At 47.3% G+C, this 20,896-nt stretch overlaps 1 protein-coding gene across 8 annotated transcripts in view; it reads right to left on the minus strand.

The window, feature by feature from the left end:
- The window catches only part of MFHAS1 (multifunctional ROCO family signaling regulator 1), a 121,602-nt gene that overhangs the window by 85,272 nt on the left and 15,434 nt on the right, over positions 1 to 20,896 (minus strand). The window contains exon 2 of one of the 8 annotated variants that reach the window (XM_051832514.3): positions 18,872 to 18,894. The exons of 6 other annotated variants lie outside the window; for them this stretch is intronic. In XM_051832514.3, coding sequence (XP_051688474.1) covers positions 18,887 to 18,894 — 8 coding nt within the window. In that variant the 3' untranslated portion in view covers positions 18,872 to 18,886. Of the gene's footprint in view, positions 1 to 18,871; positions 18,895 to 19,892; positions 20,536 to 20,896 lie in introns of those variants that run through there. One more of the 8 variants, XM_089327289.1, reaches the window with a different exon arrangement.

Here is a 20,896-nt window from a genome sequence, read left to right on the forward strand (position 1 = left end):
TGGCCCAAGTGCTTGGGCCCTGCACCCGCATGGGAGACCAGGAGAAGCTGGCTGCTGCGGCCATTGGGGGGTGAACCAATAGTAAAGGAAGGCCTTTCTCCCTGTCTCTCTCTCTGTCTACTCTGCCTGTCCAAAAAAAAAAAAAAAAAAAAAAAAAAAGATGGCCCAAGTCCTTGGGCCCCTGCACCCTTGTGAGAGACCCAGAAGAAGCTCCTGGTTCCTGGTTCCTGGCTCCTGGCTTCGGGTCAGCCTAGCTCCAGCCATTGCAGTCATCTGGGGAGTAAATCAGCAGATAGAAGATCTCCCTCTCTCTCTGACTCTGCCTCTCTCTAGCTCTGCCTTTCAAATAAATAAATAAATAAATAAATCTTTAAAAATATATATTTGACAGCAGCAAGAGAAAGAGAAAACAACAGCTCCTACCCACTAGGTGTCCTCCCCTAATGCCCTCATTGGCTGGGGCTGGGCCAAGGCAGAGGCTGGGAACTGGGAACTGAATCCAGCTCGCCCACATGGGTGGCAGGTGTGCAATTACATGGGCCACCACCACAGCCCCCCAGGTCTGCATTAGCAGGAAGCTGAGTCCGGAGCCAGAAGCAGACATGGAAGCCAGGTACTCTGATATGGGATGCAGGTGTCTTAACTGGTCTCTTAACCACTAGGTCACACAGCTGCCCTGTCTATGCTGTTCTACAGCTAGAGAAACATTCTCAGATGTCTCCATGTCATCTAAATCTAAAAATATCAAATTCTGGTTTTCCCACTTCCTTTTATTACCCTTTGAAAATTTTACAATGTGAAAGAAAACTTAAAATTTATCATTGTATTAAATATTTTAAAATTCTATTGAATAGTCCATCCAGTTTTGACAGCTAAAAGGATTCAATATTGAATGAATGAATTATTTTATTAGGACCTAGAACCACAGCCTATGTCCATCCCACTTACAGTAATTATGCCATGTTAGGATTACAACAATAATAAAAATGTTTGTCTTTCAGGCGATGGATACCTTCATTATCTTGATTGTGGTGATGGTCTCACAGATAATTACCTATGCCCAAACTTATTAGAATGAACATCTGAAACATGTGCTGTTTGCTGTATGTCATTTACACCTGCATACAGCTGTGTAAAAAAAAAAAAAAAAAAAAAAAAAAAAAAACTTCCAAATCAGACCTAAATAAAGACAAGGAAAGTGAAAATACTGATGAGACAAAAAAGCTATCCAGGAACACAAGCTGGATTTCTTTAGCACTTCTCAAAGCACATTTCATTCCAGTTCCAAGGGAATTTTTTTTATTTGATAAAGATTTTCCTAAATTGGTGATAATATGAAATATGTTAAGAGTGGTTTGGACCCCAAGACATTCCTAAAAATAAGTCTTTATGATGGGCAAGACAGTGATCATAGAGGGGTAGCAGGATGGGGGTTTTCTGAAGTAATAGAATATTCCATGCCCTCATTACAGGGAAATAAATCTATAAATGAGTTGAAGCTTGTGGAATTGTACACCAAAGAATCAACTTTATTATATAACTTCTAAAATGTTTTTAAACAGTACTGCTTACATTTTTCAAAATGTTAAGGTTGCAGCTGATATTAATTCTAATTTTCAGAGAGGGAAAACAGCAGCTCAAAGAGCTCAAAGAATTTGGCCAGGAGCACACACAACAGGAGGAGGATCTCAGATTTGAAGCCACATTTGTCTGGCAGCGTAGCTTATACTTGGTTCCATTGTCCCAAAGAGCCACAAAACAACTAGGGAAGACATGAAGTTGGGTATGCGCTCCCTCCCTGAGCTGTGGGCCCTCGACCAAGAGCGAAGGCGCTCTCAGAGGGACACACACACACAGGCCTGAGAGGGCACGGCTGAGCATGGAACAACACATGGAAGCCCATCCCACTTCCACAACACTGCTTCCTGGGTACACGCTCCTCCGTGGCAGACGTCCAACCACAACAGACCACGCACTACGTGTCAACAGTCTCGGCTCTGCTCGGCTCGCTAGGCACTGAGTGCAGTCCACATAAACATAATAACCACCACCGGTCTCCTCAGATGCCTGTCCTTAAGCACTGGAAACAGGGAAGGAGGAAACACGCCATAGTTAGGAAACTGAACGCCTGCATCCCCTCCGCACCCATCTTCCCCAGGACAGCTTCCAGCAGGGATCTAAGAAAACATGGACCAAGGCCATCAGCCCAGAGACACGGCTGTGCTGCGGGCTCTTGACAGCAGTCCAGGCTTCCACGGGCTCTTCATTTGACACAGCACACTGGGGCTTTGGGGGTGAAGTGAAAGCCACTTTCCCAGAGTCTTTGCCACTCCAAATGAAAGGCCAAGAAGACAGCCAGGCTGTCTCACTGAGGACTAACGGCTCAGGGATTCCCTCAGTAACAAAGGACTACTCAGCACCAGGTCACCCACTAAATAAAGGCACACCTCTCCTGAAGAGGCTACGAGAGGTGAGGCACTGGGCTGACCACTCTTATTTTCAGGCAAACTCTCTTAGTTACCATTTACCATTCTTTTCTAGCTCATATGCATACATGGTTATGCATGGATATCAGGGTGCTTCCAAAAAAGCTTGCAGGAAAATTGCAGGATGAGTTTATGTTGGTGCAGAAAAATTTTTTTCATAGTATATGGGAAAATGCATCCCACAAAAAACTATGCATCTATTTAAAAGAAATTTCCTGCACCAAATAAACTACTACTTAAACTCCATGTCTGAAGCATCCTCATATGTATACAAAGCCACAGCCATACTTATTTCTTGAGTATGAAAACTGAAAGAACTTTTTATAACTACTACAATGGACACAGCGACAACTGAGAGTTGCGTTCAGGAACCTTCATCACCTCGTGAGGAAAAGCCTACAGTGCCTTTCAATCCCACCCCCTAGATTGTCTCGTGGGGTGGGGCAACATGGAACTCTTCTTATGGAGCCACTGGAATCCCAAGAACACCACCTGAGAAGTGGTAGAGATATAAACATCCACTGAGCTGAATAAAGCAAAAATGGGACAAAATGCATAACTCAGAACAAAAAAAGACTTTTTCATCTTACAGGATCCTTGAAATTTAATGATTGCCAGTCTCAAGATTGGAACACTGTCAAGTCATTCCAGTGAATGAAAAACCAAGCAAAATTTCTACTATCAGTTACACCATATGAAAGTGCTGCTTTTCTCAGTCAAAAGTGATTGGATATCAACAATTTCATATAATTCAACCTAATAGTAATATAATCAATCACACAAACTAAGGTGGAAAGTCTGGATATACACCCAGGAACAGTGTCCCACTACCAAAATACACAAAGGGTACAATTACAAGGCATACACCAAGTTAACATGAAAGAAGTTTTTGAAGTAGATCATTTTAATCAGAACTGAGTTTAAAATTACCTTTAATGGTGTATAATTCACACACTTCAGAACTCACTGATTTTCAGTGTAGAGTTTCATGAAGCTTGATGAATGGATGCAGTCCTGTAACTCCGACCACAATCGTGGTGGGGGAGCACTTCCATCACCCCTCCAAAACTCTTCCTGTATGCCTCCCCACTCCACCGGCCCCCGATCTGCTTTCTGTCACTACAGAGGTTCTGCCTTGTGCAGAACTTCATAGGGGTTCTTTCAGTACATGGTCTACTATGTCTCACTTCTTTCATGTACCAGATTGCTTCTGAGATTCATCCATGTTGCTTCTCAGTCATTCATGTCTTTCTACTGGAAGGTAGTTACCACAAATCATCTATCCATTCACTAGACAAGTTGTCTCCAATATCTGGCTGTTAAGAAAAAAGCTTGTTAGGAAAGATGTTTGTCCTAGCAATTAAGATGTCCAAGTCCTGAATCGGGAGTAGCAGGACTGAAGTCTCGGCTCCAGCTCCTGACCCAGCTCCCTGCGAAGGCAGAACCTTGGGAGGCGGTGGTGACGGCTCAGTTAACAGGGTCCCTACCTCCCACGCAAGCTCCCAGCTCGCACCTTTGACCCAGCCCCAGGTGTTGTGGGCATTTGGCAGTGAACCAATGAATGGGAACTCTCTCCCTGTCTCTCAAGTAAGTAAGAATTTTCCAATCCCAAAGCACCTCACCAAAACTTGTTATGGTCACTCCTTTTAATCTCAGCCATTTGGGAGGGTGGGAGGTAGTGTCTCCTAGTGGCTCAACTGACATTTCTCTAATGACTAATGATGCTGATATCTTTTTGTAAAGCCATCTGCCACTCATATTTTGGGATGTGTCCATTCAAATCTTTTGTCTATCTTTAATGGGGTTACCTTAATATTGAGTTGTAAAATTTTTCAAAATCAGATATAATATATTCTGCAAGTATTTTCTGAACTACAGATTGCCTCTTCATTTTCTTAACAGATATTTTGAAGAGCAAACATTTTAAATTTTGATTATGTAAACATTTTTCTTAGATAGTTTCTAGGGTAAAAAAATTACCTTTGCTGTCAGTGGGGGGGGGGGGCAGGAGTGAGCAAGCAATACACAGAGGGTTTTAGGGCAGGAGACTCTTCTGTATTACGATCATGGTGAGTGCATGCCACTCTATTTACCATCCGTGGAAGGTACAAGAGTAAAGCTAATGTAAACCATGGACTTTGCGTGACAATGCTGGGTCAGTGTAGGCTCATTACTGTAACACACGCACCACTCTGGCTTGGGATGTTGGCAATAGGGGAGGCCGAGCGTGTGGAGGCTGGGGCAGATGGCAAATCTCTGTACTTGTACTAAGTTTTGCTGTGAATCCAAAACTTCTCTAAAAAATCAACTCCAGCAAATTGTCATCATCATCTTTGCTATCCAAAGGTTACAAAGAGTTTCTCCTATGCTTTCTTAGTAAGACTTTATAGCTTCAGCTACTACATTTGAATCCATGTCAAGTTAACTCATGTGCATGGTATGTGGTATGAGTCAAGGTTCCTTTTTAGGAATACAGGCATCTAATGGTTTCAGCACCACTAGCTGAAAATATGATCATTTCCTCATTGAATTCCATCTGTGGCCTTGCCAAAAATCAAGTGACAATATACGTGGATCTATTCTGTTCTATTGGTCTACTTGTCTATACTTACCACATGGTCTTGATTGACATGGCTTCAAAGTAACTGTTCAAATCAGGTAGTGTAAGGGGCCAGCACCTGTGGTCTAGTGGGTAAAGCTGCCGCCTACAGCGCCAGCATCCCACAGAGGCACTGGTTTGAGTTCTAGCTGCTCCACTTCTGATCCAGCTCTCTGGTATGGCCTGGGAAAGCAGTAGAAGATGGCCCAAGTACTTGCGCCCCTGCACCCACGTGAGAGACCTGGAAGAAGCTCCTGGCTCCTGGCTTTGAATCAGCTCAGTTCGGGCCGTTGTGGCCAATTGGAGTGTGAACCAGCGGATGGAAGACCTCTCTCTCCCTCTCTTTCCCTCTCTCTCTCCATCGCTCTCTGTGTACTCTGACTTTCAAATAAATAAATCCCTCCAACTCAGAGTAGCTGTCTTTTTTTTGACAGGCAGAGTGGACAGTGAGAGAGAGAGACAGAGAGAAAGGTCTTCCTTTTGCCGTTGGTTCACCCTCCAATAGCCGCTGCGGCCGGCGCACCGCGCTGATCCGAAGCCAGGAGCCAGGTACTTCTCCTGGTCTCCCATGGGGTGCAGGGCCCAAGCACTTGGGCCATCCTCCACTGCACTCCCTGGCCACAGCAGAGAGCTGGCCTGGAAGAGGGGCAACCGGGACAGAATCCGGCGCCCCGACCGGGACTAGAACCCCGTGTGCCAGTGCCGCAAGGCGGAGGATTAGCCTAGTGAGCCACGGCGCCGGCCCAGAGTAGCTGTCTTTAAATAACTTAATATCCAGGGCTGAGTCCTGACAGGACAGCTTGCCCTCCATGGCTCTGTCATGAAGCTAGACATTGCTGCTCCCTCTATCTTTCTTTTTCTTTCTTTCCAAATTAACAGTGGCTCTTCCACACACACCAGTGCAACTCCAAAGGCCTTCATTTATTTCCTGCTCAGATGGGGCGGAAGGAATTCCTACCCAGTCTGCCTCTCCAAGAACGGGGTCTCAGCCTGTTAGGACCACAAAAAAGCTCTGGTTCCATGAGCCACGACTCCCTGGACACTTGGTCTGCGGTCTTTGAGATTTTCTAGATCTTACCATCAAAGCTTTCCAAGCTCATTTCAGATCATCTGATTCCCCGTATCTTTGGCCTGCCTCAGAAAACCATTATTTCCCTCAGCATGCCAGTCCTCAACCCAAACTGTGGCCTGTTTCACTCAGGGTCTCAGCTTTACCCAGAACCACAGGAAAATAAACAAATAAACAAAGCCATTTCCCATCCCTACCTCCTTCCAAAACTGCTACAGACCAAAAGGGCTGTCCACTGCCCAACTTGCAGGTCATCATTCACAGAAAGCAACAATAAGGTCTTGCCCTCTCCTCTTCCTCCTCCTCTTCCTCTCCACGCCTCGCCTCACAACTTTAGTAGACACAAGGCATTCACACCAAAAATTATAACGCACGTATTTTCAATGTTTCCTGGACCAAACTCACATGCTGAAATCTGCCACTGACCTTGATATGTTCCATACAAGTCAAGAAAACCACAAATGACTGCCTTGGTGAGATTACTTTTTAAATGCCTTCCTCCTAAAATACTCAAAATATATATTTACATTATCTTCTAGGCTATAAGAAACATACAATTAACTAATCCCTTCCGACAATTTGTACCAGCTACCTACAAGATAGTTTTGAATTTGTTTAGTATGGAAAGAGAGTTTTTCCACTTACATCCCAAGACAGAAGTCTTTGGATGTGAGGGTCACTTGGTAGTCACCTTACCTTAAACTCAGCTATGGGCTGGGGGGACGGGGGATCTCTTCTGTTCTATTGGTCTACTTGTCGTCTATACTTACACTGATACCACATGGTCTTGATTGACATGGCTTCAAAGTAACTGTTCAAATTAGTACTGAGTACAACTGTTCAAACAGCCGGAACTGAGCCGATTCAAAGCCAGGAGCCAGGAGCCTCTTCTGGATCTCCCACATGGGTACAGGGGCCCAAGGACTTGGGCCATTCTCTACTGCTTTGCCAGGCCATAGCAGAGAGCTGGATCAGAAGTGGAGCAGCCAGGACTCAAACCAGCGCCTCTGTGGGATGCTGGCACTGCAGGCAGCAGCTTTACCCATTATACCACAGGTGCTGGCCCCTTACACTATGGGTTGGGAGGAAGAACTGAGCCGGAATGAAACGGTATCATAAACTTCTATAAGAGGGTGCTGAAACTTTCTCGAAAGATTACTCGAAATTTCTTTTGGCTTTATGTATGAATCACATATCAGCTACTTAAAAGGACATCTGGTTTCCAACAGATCGATTAGGAGTTCACCTAGGATTAAAAAGAAATTCCCCCTCAAAATGAGAGGCCAGCTCAACGGTCAAGATGCTGTGTGGGATGTCCACGTTCCGTATCAAGCTGGCTGGGCTTGAGTCCCAACTCCAACTCCACTCCATCCCAGTTTCCTGGGAGTGCACACCCTGGGAGGCAGCAGGGATGGTCAAGTTCTTGGGTCCCTGCCACGACATGAGGAGATCCAGACTGAACTGCACTGCAGATGAGTTCTGAGATCCTGGCTCTTGTGGGAATTAGAGGGAATGAACCAGTGGATGGAAGATCTCTCTGTGTGTGTGTCTCTCTCTATCTCTCTTTGTGGGTGTGTCTCTGCGTTTCAAACAAATTGCTTAAAAAAAAAAGCCAAGAAACTCTTTCTCCACAAAGATCTAAAGCACTTAAGAAATAAAACTCACGAGACAAAAATCAGAAACTCCTGGATATGACTAAAATGGGTAAGGGAGGCCAAAGGTGCAGGAGCTGCAGGATGAAAACACAGGAGTCACCCTGACCCAGCAGGAATCCGAGTGGACGGTCACTGCTCGGGAGAGATATGAGCGGGACACTCACAACGAGACGTGGCTGACAACACACCAGGTGCTGTACTCACTGAAACGTCTCTTGGTTCCAGAGAATGGCTGACAAGCACTTTACATCACTCACCTGTCAAACCCTCCCCCTGTCTAGGAGAGCTGCCTGCAGCACCTCTGCAATCTCTTTAATTACTGTCAACATTGAGCCACTATTATCAAACCATCTGGCCACTGCTCCAACTATGATTTGCCCCAAGATCTGACACGAAGCATCTTAGGAGAATTTAATCCGCAGCTCATGTGAAACCACTGGAGTTCTGGTGTCTTCTCAAGGAGACAGAAGAAGGCAGGCAGGAGCAGCTCCCACTGGAGATCAGCTGGCCTCTGCAGCCCTCCTTGTTGTCTTTCCTGGGTCAGCTCTCCCAACAATGTGGCCATGGAAAAGCACCAAGCTTGAAGCCAGGACATCTCAAAAGGAGGTGATGGGGAAGAAGTTCAAGTGCTTTGCCGGGCACTTTCTATAAAGCTTCCCTCCTGGCTGACGTGGCCATGCTATTCTTTCTCTCTAAGCAGGAAGAATATAGAAGAGCTGCACCAGCGAGCTGCGGAGGGCTCCTCTTTACCACTGGTCTGTGCTCACCAGAGTCCCAGTCTCTGTCTGCCCCAAGCTTGCTCCTAACAGACGCTTGGTGTTTCAGAGGATAAAACCCAGGCTTTGAAATGGGGACTCAACAGAGATCGGTGGCTTCCTAGTAAGGATCATTCAGCCCTGCAAGGAAGAATCAGTGACACCGCAGGGCCCACGGGCCCCTCCTGCCTCCCCACCTCTGACACATCCTCATCAGCAGTGACTCCTTCACACCCTTCTGGAGACAGAGCTGTGGGAGTGGGCTGGAAACCTTTCTCAGGACCACCTGGATCCTCCCAACTGGTAAGCAATGACCCTGGAGGAATCCTAAAATAAAATCGACAGGAGTTCATGGACCAAGAAAATACAATGTACTTACACAGTTAGCCGTCTTTAGAGAACAAGACCTGTGTCTGACCCAAGACAGTCCAAAGGCGCTAATCCCACCATTTGCAAATAACTGACTATAAATTTAGACGGTCACCCGTTGGGGGGGGGGGGGGCGCGTGAATCTTTGTAGCACACAGTGGAGGCATACGTAATGGCGTCAGATTATCTCCTGTATGACTCAGCTGAGTTAGAATCGCAGAGAAAAGGGAAACCCCGGAGGTCTTTGGATGGGAGGAAACAGGATAATAAAGCAGACGGATGAGCTCTTCCAGTCTGTGCCAGCAGAGAAGGCAATTAAACAAGGGCTTCGGTTTTATGAAAATCACAGTGGTTATTAGCGTACTGAATTCTCAACCACAGAAACTTTGTCGAAAAATACAATCTCACACCCTTGAAAGCACGCTTGTAGCTGTTCTAAGATAACAAAAGATAACCACTGGAAGCATCCTAAGAGTGCGTCAAAATAGAAGAAGGGGGTAGGTGGGGTGGCACAGTGGGTTAAACCACTGTGTTTAACATCACTGTGTTGGGACATCAGGATCCCAGAATAGAGCGCTGGTTCACCTGGCTACCTGCCTTTCAAATAAACAAATAAATCTTTAATAAACCTCTGTACCTCCTTCTAGGTTTCACACAAACCTTTAAAAAATATTATTTTTCTCCTTTTATTGTTAATCCAGACCCAGGATTTCAAAAATAATGTGATATACTATTACATAAGAATGGACTAATGATAATTCAAAATTCTTAATTATTTTACATTTACAGTAACAGCCTAAAATCCAGGGATTTGATGATTTCTGCAGAAGAAAAAAGGCCATTCATTTAACTGTGTCCTTTTTTCACAACACAGTAAGGGATGAAACTGCAGTTGGTCACAACATGGAGGGATTCTCTTTCTTTTCGCAATGCTTTTGAAAGGCACAGACGTAGAGACAGACATTTGCTGAAGTGCCCAGAGCAGACAGGACTGGACCAGGCTGAAGCCAGGAGCTTGGAACTCAATCTGGGTCTCCTACATGGGTGACCATCACCAGCTGCCTCCCAGAGTCGCATCAGCTGGAATCGGAGCAGAGCTGGGACTTGATGTCCCAAGTGGCGTCTTTTTTTTTTATCATTATTATTATTATTTGACAGGTAGAGATATAGACAGAGAGAGAGACAGAGAGAAAGGTCTTCCTTCCGTTGGTTCACCCCCCAAATGGCCGCCACGGCCGGCGCTGCACCGATCCAAAGCCAGGAGCCAGGTGCTTCTCCTGGTCTCCCATGCAGGTGCAGGGTCCAAGGACTTGGGCCATCCTCCACTGCACTCCCGGGCCACAGCAGAGAGCTGGACTGGAAGAGGAGCAATCAGGACAGAATCCGGCGCCCCAACCAGGACTAGAACCCGGAGTACTGGCACCGCAGGCAGATGATCAGCCTAGTGAGCCGCGGCGCCGGCCCCAAGTGGCGTCTTAATTACTACAGCAAATGCTGGCCCCTGGATTTGCTCTGTACAATGCCTTAGAGTTGGGCACAAGCACTCTGGAGTGAGTTTCTTGGGTGCAGACTGTAAGGGAGCTGAAGCTCCTACGTGTTCACACATGGCCAGAAGGCATCGGTGAATTCCTGCTGAGTGAATGCAAGCCTAAAACAGACACCCTGACAAGTATCTACCTATGGATAAACTTGAGATGCTATCCCATTTCTCTGTAGTGCATAAGCATGATATTGCAACTTGAAGTTAATGATAGAAACTGAGTCAGATGATTATCCTTTTAGGGTTCTTATTTGTAATCTAGTATAAGCTTAAAAATCGTACTTTGAGATTACCAGGAGAGTCTCAGCAGTTTAAAATGACTGTAAACTCTTCCACTTTGACTACGACCTTGTCTAAATATGATCAGAGTCGGCAAACTCAGGAGGCTTCCATAGCCTTGGCAACTCATGACAAGAGCCTAGGGTGAGGCCGGCGCCGTGGCTCAATAGGCTAATCCTCCACCTTGCGGCGCCGGCACACCGGGTTCTAGTCCCGGTTGGGGAGCCGGATTCTGTCCCGGTTGCCCCTCTTCCAGGCCAGCTCTCTGCTATGGCCAGGGAGTGCAGTGGAGGATGGCCCAGGTGCTTGGGCCCTGCACCCCATGGGAGACCAGGAAAAAGCACCTGGATCCTGGCTCCTGCCATTGGATCAGCGCGGTGCGCCGGCTGCAGCGGCGGCCATTGGAGGGTGAACCAACGGCAAAAGGAAGACCTTTCTCTCTCTGTCTCTCTCTCTCACTGTCCACTCTGCCTGTAAAAAAAAAAAAAAAAAAAAAAAAAGAGCCTAGGGTGATTACTGATGCCATAAACAAGAGTGTCAATTTGTTAAGTCAACAACAGGAGTCACTGTGCACTTAGTCCTCATGTAGGATCTCTGTCCTTAGTGCGCTGTACACTGAGATTTAATGCCATAACTAGTACTCAAACAGTATTTTTCACTTTATGTTTCTATGTGGGTGCAAACTGTTGAGATCTTTACTTAATATATGCTAAACTGATCTTCTGTATATAAAGAGAATTGAAAATGAATCTTGATGTGAATGGAAGGGGAGAGGGAGGGGGAGAGGAGAGGGTTGCGGGTGGGAGGGAAGTTATGGGGGGGGGGGGAGCCATTGTAATCCATAAGCTGTACTCTGGAAATTTATATTCATCAAATAAAAGTTAAAAAAAGTGACTGTAAACTGACTACCTAGTGACACTCTACTACAGGGAAGCACTGCTTGGTGGACAGACGTGCACCTTCAGAGGTGGCCAGAAGGACTTAGGATTTCCACAACCTGGGGTCACTTCCAACTCCTTGGGTATACGTCTTGGAGTCTCCCGACCAATGTCTTAGCAGAGAGGAGGCAGATCATCACCCCCACAATGAAATACATATATAGGGCCCTTGGTAAATTTTTAAAAAATATATTTATTTATTTTCAGAGCCAGCGTTGTGGCCCAGGGAGCTGAGCTACCACTTGTGATGCCAGCATCCCATATGGGGACCAATCCAAGTCCTGGATGCTCCACTTCCAGTCCAGCTCCCTGCTAATGTGCTTGGAAAACCAGCAGATGATGGCCCACGTGCTTGGGCCCCTGCCACCACATGGGAGACCCAGATGGAGTTTCAGGCTCCTGGCTTTGGCCTGATCAAGCCCTGCTGTTGCAGCCATTGGAGAGTAAAACCAGTAGATGGAAGATATTGATCTTTTGATCTCCCCTCCTCCTTCTCTCTCAAACATTGCCTTTCAATTCAATAAATAAATATTTTAAGAATGTTTATGGGGGCTGGAATTGTGGCATAGCAGGTAAGGCCACTAAAGTGATAGCAGCAACCCATATGGGAGCTGGTTCAAGTCTCTGCTGCTCTACTTCCAATACAGTTCCCTGCTAATGTGCCTGGAAAAGCAGGGGAAGATGGCCCCTGTACCCATGTAGGAGACCCAGAAGAAGCTACTGGCTCCTGCCTTCGGTCTGGCCCAGCCTTGGCCATTGTGGCCATTGGAGAGTAAACCAATGGAAGATGGAAGATCTCTCTCTCTCTCTGTCCCTCCTTCTCTCTCTAATTCTTTCAAATAAATAAAAGTATTTTAAAAAAAATAATTGTTTTTCATCTACTCAAAAGGCACAGAGAGACAGACAGACAGACAGATACAACTTCCATTCATGGGTTCATTTGCCAAATACCTGCAATAGCCAGGCTGGACCAGGCCAAAGCCAGGAGGCGGAATTCCTTCCGGGCGCCACTGGATCCGTCACCTGCTGCCTCCCAGGATGCGCTGGCAGAGAGCTGGATTGGAAGCAGAGCAGCCAGGACTCAAACCGGCACTCTGATATGGAAGAGGGCATCCCAAGCAGAAGCAGAGCTGCTGCACCACGAGGCCTGCCCCATACTCTTTCTAGTTCATTACTGGTGAGCCAGGCGTGACACCTGTGTCTGCGAGGCTCCTCCTTCATACTTTCATAGTGTTCACGACAGAAAGAAATTATGAAAGAGCGAGGTGGGTGATGTTACAATTGGCTTCCACTTACAGACATCAAGTACTTCATGTGTGAAATTTGAACAGTACCTTTGATCTCTCGCTCAGCTGCTGAAAGAATCAATGCTAGGGGGTGGGAGAAAGAGAGAGAGAAAAGCCTCAAACTAATTCTCTGCTGTGCTTCCTACTTTTTCAGCCTTCCCTAATTGTATCTGGAGTCCAGAGAAAATTCATGGGAGACTCAATCATGGGCAAGTTTCCAATCACGTACTCCAATTTGTTTTATTTATTATTAGGTAAGAAAGTAGTTAAGAGCTCATTTCTTCTACATAAAGTATCAAGATCTTCACGGGGGTCCGCTGCCTTGCACAATTGTAAGAGGTGGAAGAGGGGGAAGAGGCCAGGGAGAGCTGCTTCGCAGACGCAACGGACCAAGAGGAGGTGAGTCCAGGCTGTGCGCTGTCATCAGCCCGACCCGCAGCTGCGCACGCCACCAGGGACTTCTCCCCCCAAATTTGATAATGAAGAAACAAAGCACAGACAAAAGCAACACACGGAATAGGACGGCAAAACCCAATCATCTCGTACCAAACAGAGCCCTTGAATTGAATGCATCTGCTTTGACCTCTGCTTTGACAAGCACCACCACCGAAAATAAGCTAGAACAAAAGAGGATTCGTTATGCACAGCCATAAAGAACTCCAGGGCATGTTGCATACATAATTCATGATGCAAAGCAAGCTGCCATCAGCATCATTTATCCTTTCAATATTTTCAAGTGGCAAAAGGTTACGAGGTATTTATGAAGTCTCTCTACCTGACTCTTCCGAATTTAAGAAATGAGGGACTCCATTCTTTTGCAAATGGCAGCAGTACAAACGTTGAGACTATAAACCTTCTAGAATTCACTTGGTATACAGCATGAGAGGGCGAGCCAACATCCCGAATAAGCCAATGAGGCCAGCCGGCAGCACGCACCAGTTATGTTGCACTCCGTCGTATCCAACCACTCCTGCTTTTATTTTAAAACACCCCGGTCTGGGGTGAACCATACGCTCAAATGAAGGGTCGTGTTTTGGATCTGACCCACAGGGTAACTGAGGCTTGGAGAGATTCCTTCCCTGGGAGATCTCAGAGCTAGGAGGACAGGAGCCCGGGACCCCACCTCCATGACACCCCTGGTTTCCTCTGTCCCCAGGGACCTGCCTGGGCGTGGCACCATTTATTATGGAACGAATGGCCTCCCCGTGGTCCCTCGGACCCCAGTCTTACTCCATGCACATCCGTCCTCCATGCTGCTGCCCTGAGTGTTCTTACAAATTACAAACCTGACTCCTCCCTGGTTCACTCTGCAGTGTTCTCCCTCTCCCCCTCAGGAACAAAGAAAAATTCCTCAGCCTTTACTTTAGCTTTATATTGAGCTACCAAGAGCTCTCTTCTGGTGAAAAAAATTTTAGCTAATCAGGTAGCTATGCCAAGAAAACAAAAAACAAACAAACAAAAACACCTCTTTTTAACCTGGAACATGCACTGAGAAGTGAATAGCTGGGCCCCAAGCACTTGGTACAATCCTCACACCCTCTGCGCCTTACAACTCGGGGGCACTGGCGTTTTGCACAAAGCCCTCAAGGCATCACCTCCTCTGGACCCCTTCATCTGATCGGGGGGGCAACAGGCAAGCAGATTAGGAAGGGATCCCAGAGCTGGAATATTTTCTCACAATTTCTGCATAGCCTGCACTGGAACTCCACCTCCTTACCTGTCAATCCGGTATGCCCACTTTCCCATGGTGCACCTGTGTCTCAACTGGGGCTAGACAGGAAGAATGCCACGATGGCCACATGGAAGTTAAGTGCCACACGGAGACACCCGTAACCCCCAGAAAGCCCCACGCGCACTAAACCCCACCCATCTGAAAATTCAAGTAGGGTACCACCCCTGACCTCATGAGAGGATGGGTCACATGGGAGCAGCCCCTTGTCTCCCACGGTTATGGGTCCTTCTCTGGTCTCCTCCCACTCTCTCTCCCCATAGGCAACCCTCTGGCACCGCATGACAGCACCTCTCTGTACGGGTTGTCCACAGTCACACCTGCTTGTCTGCTCACTCTCTTATAAAGAAATTCTGCTCTCACGTGTGCACTGTACTTATGCCTCTGCTTTAAATCCTTATTGCAGGAGCGGGGGGAGGGCAAGAACTTGAAATAAAAATTAAGATACTTACACCCATTAACACACCCATCCATTCAACCCCACCCTCCCGCTTCAAGACACATGTCCTCGGCAGACTCCTGGTCCCGAGACCTAGCCCTCTCTGTACTTGCAACACAGCACCACGGCTGTAGGTTCACAGCTCACTCAGCCTCTCTGGACTGCAACGGCTTGGGATCAGGCCTCGTTTCCCTCTGACGCCGTGACCTGCCCAGCACCCAGCCTCTGCAGACCCCAGGGAAAGTGTTTAGCCCACTTCTGCGGAGTGAAAACAACCACATGCATTTCCCACACATTGTCCCATTGTTTCACTTAAACAATGGCCCTGTGTGACAGGTGGAAAGCTGCTATCTTCCTGAGAAGCAGTAGAGGTTGATGGTAGAGATGGCAGGTGCCACAGGGCAGCCTGGGTTCTCTGTGCACCTGCAAAGCTCCTGAGCCCTCCTGTGCCAGGGACAATGGCATTCAGAGCTAACATTTTTATGCATGCCTGTGTGTGTTTATTTATTTATTTGAGAGACAGAGACAGCTTCCATCTGTGGGTTCACTCCTCAATGCCTGTTTTGGGCTGGGCCAAAGCCAGGAGCTGGAAACTCCCAGTTTCTTGAGCCATCGTCCCTGCTCCCCAGCTCTGCGTTAGCAGGAAGCAGGAGTCAGAAGCCTGGGGTGGGACTAGAACCCAGGACTCCAATATGGAAGCAGACATCTTTTTTGGTGTCTTTTGCTGCTAGGACAGACACCTGCTCCGGGGCTAACATTTCCAGAGCCCTGATGCCATGGGGGAGCCTGCTCTGGGCACATGATGGCCCTTAATTCATTTAAGGACACTGTGACTGTGGGAGCCAACACTCAGGAGCTGTTAGAATTCTTTGTCCTCGTGGACAAAGGAAGAAACTCAGGCTCAGAGAGGCTAAGTGGCTTCCCAGAAGTCCCAGCCTCCTCACTCCCCAAGCCACTGCCTCCCACCTCCTCCAGAGATAAAGGATGTGAGGCCTGTTTCTCTGATGCTAGGTGGCTCACAGTGGAATATTCACCCCTGGCTGCAGCTACAGGGACACGTGTCTGCGGCACCCTCCAGCCCGCACGGGTGAAGGCGGATCCCATCACAGAAATGAGCTGAGTCAGCAGAGCGGAGGCAAAGCCGGAGGATGAAGCTGGGGGGGATCAGCTTCGCGTCGCAGCAGGCACTCGGACTCCAGGTGCTCCAGGACGATCTGTGCAGCACGTGCTCCTGACAACGGGAACAAAGCCACCGGCTTCCTCAAAAGCAAGTATCTGTCTGCAGCTGCAGAATCGGATTCTTCTCCAACAGACAACAATGCACGCCATTCCGTGGCCGGATTCCTCCTCCTGGGTTACAGTGGGTTGTGATCCCAGTGGAGATGCCCCCATGAATAAACGTACCTCGCATCACAGATGGCCCAATAAATCACAAGACTTAGGGACCTTAAAAAGGGATGGCAGAGGATTCCAAGGTGTGGCCTCCATCCTGCGGAACACCTGGGGCCGGACGTGCGGCCGTTTATGTATTCCTGGAAGCAGGTGAATCTGAACAGCCCTGCCAATGACCAACACACAATCACCCCTGCTACTTGGGTGAGCTTTCCAGACCGCACCCCGTGACGCAAAGCGGGGGTGCCTGAGTTTTCCTGGAGAGGCAACCTGGCTGCTGCTAAGCTCTGCCTGACTGAAGGCACATTCCTCAGAGGATTTTCCCCTTGCCTTACAGAGAGGCAGTCACCAGGGGAAAGCAGGCAGTGCACCCACGAGTGTTTTCCTGGGCAGGAGGAAAAGCTGGACGAGCGCAGTCGCGGAGTCTTAGTAGGACAGAGAAATTCCAAACAGCACCTGCTCGGTCCTACAGATGCAGCATCCTGGGGGTCTGAGGGAGGCACAACCACGGCTGTGCCACTCACAAGCCATCTGGGGATGAGCAGTGTCGGCAGCCAGGCACAGGTGCACCCTGGAAGGGCTCTGGAGCCCATTACTTGTGACTGTACCCTGGGCACAGAATGGCCTGGCTCTCAGAAGCCCTGTGAGCCACTTGGATCATCACGACATTGTTTTGGAAAAATGCACTTTTCTATTTTCAGTTCTTCCCATGCAATCAATTCATGAGCAACCATCTTCCTGAACCAAAGGCACCTGAGCCACACTGTGGACAGCAGTCCAAAGAGCCCTAACAAGTTTATGTTTAATAACATGTTCAGGGGCCGGCACTGTGCCATATTGAGTAAAGCTGCCGCCTGCAGTGCCGGCATCCCATATGGACACCAGTTCAAGTCCCAGCTGCTGCACTTCCAATCCAGCTCTCGGCTATGGTCTGGGAAAGCAGAAGAAGATGGTCCAAGTCCTTGGGCCCCTGCACCTGCATGGGAGACCCTGAGGAAGCTCCTGGCTCCTGGTTTCGGATCGGCACAGCTCCAGCCATTGCAGCCACTTGGGGAGTGAACCAGCGGATGGAAAACCTCTCTCTCTCTCTCGCTCTCGCTCTTGCTCTAGCTCTGCCTCTCTGTAACTCTGCCTTTCAAATAAAATAAATAAATCTTAAAAAAAAAATAACATGTTCAGTGCAAATGTGACCTGCACTTGTCTGTGTTGATTTGAGTATTTAGTATGAAATAAAGAATTTTAAAGACCAAACACTGGGGTGAGTAAGTGTTGTGGCACTGCAGGTTACGCTACCACTTGCAATGCCAGCGTCGCCTATCGGAGCTCAGGTTCAAGTCCCAGCTGCTCCTCCTTCTCACCCAGCTCCCTGCTAATGTGCCTGGGAAAGCAGTGAATGATGGCAGAAGTACTTGGGCCCCTGCACCCCCATGGGAGTTCAGGGCTCCTGGCTTCAGTCTGACCCAGTCCTGGCTGTTGCAGTCATTTGGGAAGTGAACCAGTGGAGGGACAATCTCTTTCTCTCTGTCTCTCTCCATCTCTCTGTTATTGCGCCTTTCAAATGAATAAAATAAAACTGTGAAGAAAATAAAGACCAAACACTTCGGGGAGCCCTGTAAAAATCTCTTCTGCCAAGAACCCGACTGCTGACTGCATTAGCTTCTATCCAAATGTTTTGAACACAGGGCAATTATAGCAGATTTCATTGTTTACAGTTTTTCCAGGTCAAACACATTTTAGTATGCTGGGTTAGACCCATTCTTTATTCATTAAGCACAGAGAAAACCAAACAGTGTGGGTAATGGCTTAAATTTTAAACCCTCACTCTGGGGACAAAACATCCAAGGGACAAAGCTCCTGAGCAAACCGACCAAGCTTAGGTCCAAGAAACGCAAAAGAGTGAGGCCGGGGGCTTCGTTACAGGACAGAAATGGAAACTGTCATGCCGGTTCCGGCAGACGCCCGTCTGGAGGGCAGCTGAGGTTGGGAGACACAGTTTATCATCCATTATTCTCCATGCATTTCTTCCACAACACGGCACTATCTTCACTGCCGGTCTCATTTTGATCTGAGGTGCGTTTACCTGTCTGTGAGTAAGATTTTGATTCTTGTTATGATTAAACATTGCCTTGCAGGATGATGGATGAATTAAGCTGCGAAATGTGCAATTATGAGGAGGCAATGGTATTTCAACATGTATTCCGAAAGCCAATTTTGAAAATTACCCTTGTTTTAAAACACAAAGTTAAGTCTTCACAATTCCCAAGCCCCTTGTTATGTCCCACCATTCTGATGCAGACATTTGTCTTCTGCTAATTGCATCTCAAGAGTATTCTGGGCACAAAGAGTAATTTTATACCCCTGAAAGAAAAAAAAAAAGTGTACTTCTTAAACCTCTGGAGGTGGAAAACTTAGCTTAAAATCTATAGAACCACTTGGAAAAGACTAAAGATCTGTGTGTGAATGTGCAGCTATAAAACACATCCAGGGGCCGGCGCTCTGGCGCAGGGGGTTAACATCCTGGCTTGAAGCACTGGCATCCCATATGAGTGCTGGTTCTAGTCCCGGCTGCTCCATTTACAATCCAGCTCCCTGCTATGGCCTGGAAAAGTGGTAGAAGATGGCCCAGGTCCTTGGGCCCCTGCACCCGTATGGGAGACCAGGAAGAAGCTCCTGGCTCCTGGCTTCAGATCGGCGCAGCTCCAGTCATTGTGGCCAATTAGGGAGTGGACCAGCGGATGGAAGACCTCCCTCTCTCTCCCTCTCTCTCTCTGTGGCGCTCTCTGGCTCTCTTCTCTCTGTGTAACTCTGACTTTCAAATAAATAAATAAATCTAAAACACACACACACACACGCACACACACACACACACATCCAGTGGTAGAAAATTAGGGCATATGCACACAGCAGGTGAACACTGCCCATAAGGAAGTTATCTTCATAAGGCCATTATCTTCAAAATATGTTTTTAATGATTAAATGCAAGGTGCAGGACAGGTGAAACTACTTGCAAATACACCTTGTGCTTTCTCTGGGAGAAATCAGAAAGAACATCTCACAGAAGAGAAAACGAGTTGGAAGCCATTTTTACTACTGAATTTGCTATCCACACACAGATACCACCTTCTTACTGTCAGTTAAAGTTATGTGGGTAGAGAACTGCTGTGTGATTCTTTCTATTATCTCTCTGCATTCAGAAAAATGACAATGTTACTTTTTTTAAAGCTCTGAAAGAAATCATAAAAATATCAGTATATTGTACTGAATGAATATTTATAACTAATTTATTTATTTTAGAGACAGAAGAGGAGAGAAAGGAGGAAAGCAAGTGTGCTCCCATTCACTGGTTCAACTCCCCCAAATTTCCAGTATCCAGGAATGCAACCAAGTCTCCCAGATGGGTAGCAGAAAACCATTGACTTGAGCCATTACTGCCTCTCCCAGGATCTGTATCAGCAGGAAGCCGGAGTCAGCAGCCAGAGCCAAGAACTGAAGCCAGGTACTCCAATGTAGGACTCCGGTGTCAGAACACCAGGCAAAAAGCCAAAAAGCTGGCCCCCAGGTGAAATTTAAAAATTCCAAAACAACCATTTTTTTTATGCACTCAAAAGACAAACAAGCTAGGAAAAAGATACTTCAAATGTGGCACACAAAAGGTTATTATCTTTAATATATGAACAGTTAATAGAAATGTTACACAACATGATTAAAGAAAAAAATGAAACACCACCAAGATGATGCCAACAGACCTTATCAGAGAGTTCACAAAAGCAACGCGATTTGATCACGTTCACAAGGACACACTCACTACCTGGAATTCTGAATCATCAGTGGAACGTTTCTGTTCAGCGTTAGTGTGTTTTCATGATGACACGCAACACTCATGAGGGACACTGAACGACATCTTGCATTGCACGCAGGCAGGAGCATGAAGAACGCCGAGCTCATGGAAAACAATATGCACGCGTGCTGAGCCTCACTGATATTCTCTGCCTTTGGGCTCTGATAAAGAAATACAGTCATGAGGCTGGTGCTGTGACGCAACAGGTAAAGCCGCTGCCTGCAGCCCCAGCATCCTGTATGGGCGCCGGTTTGAGTCCCAGCTGCTCCACTTCTGATCCAACTCTCTGTTGTGGCCTGGGAAAGCAGAAGAAGATGGCCCAAGTCCTTGGGCCCCTGTACCCACGTGGGAGACCCAGAAGAAGCTCCTGGCTCCTGGCTTCAGATCGGTGCAGCTCTGGCCACTGCAGCCAACCAGGGAGTGAACCATCAGATGGAAGACCCCTCTCTCTCTTTCTCTCTCTCTCTGCCTCTCCTCTCTCTGTGTAACTCTGACTTTAAAATAAATAAATAAATCTTAAAA

The sequence above is a fragment of the Oryctolagus cuniculus genome, chromosome 2 (genome assembly GCF_051225735.1).
Source record: "Oryctolagus cuniculus isolate XC-2025 breed Fujian yellow rabbit chromosome 2, ASM5122573v1, whole genome shotgun sequence".
In the NCBI taxonomy this organism is placed as follows: domain Eukaryota; kingdom Metazoa; phylum Chordata; class Mammalia; order Lagomorpha; family Leporidae; genus Oryctolagus; species Oryctolagus cuniculus.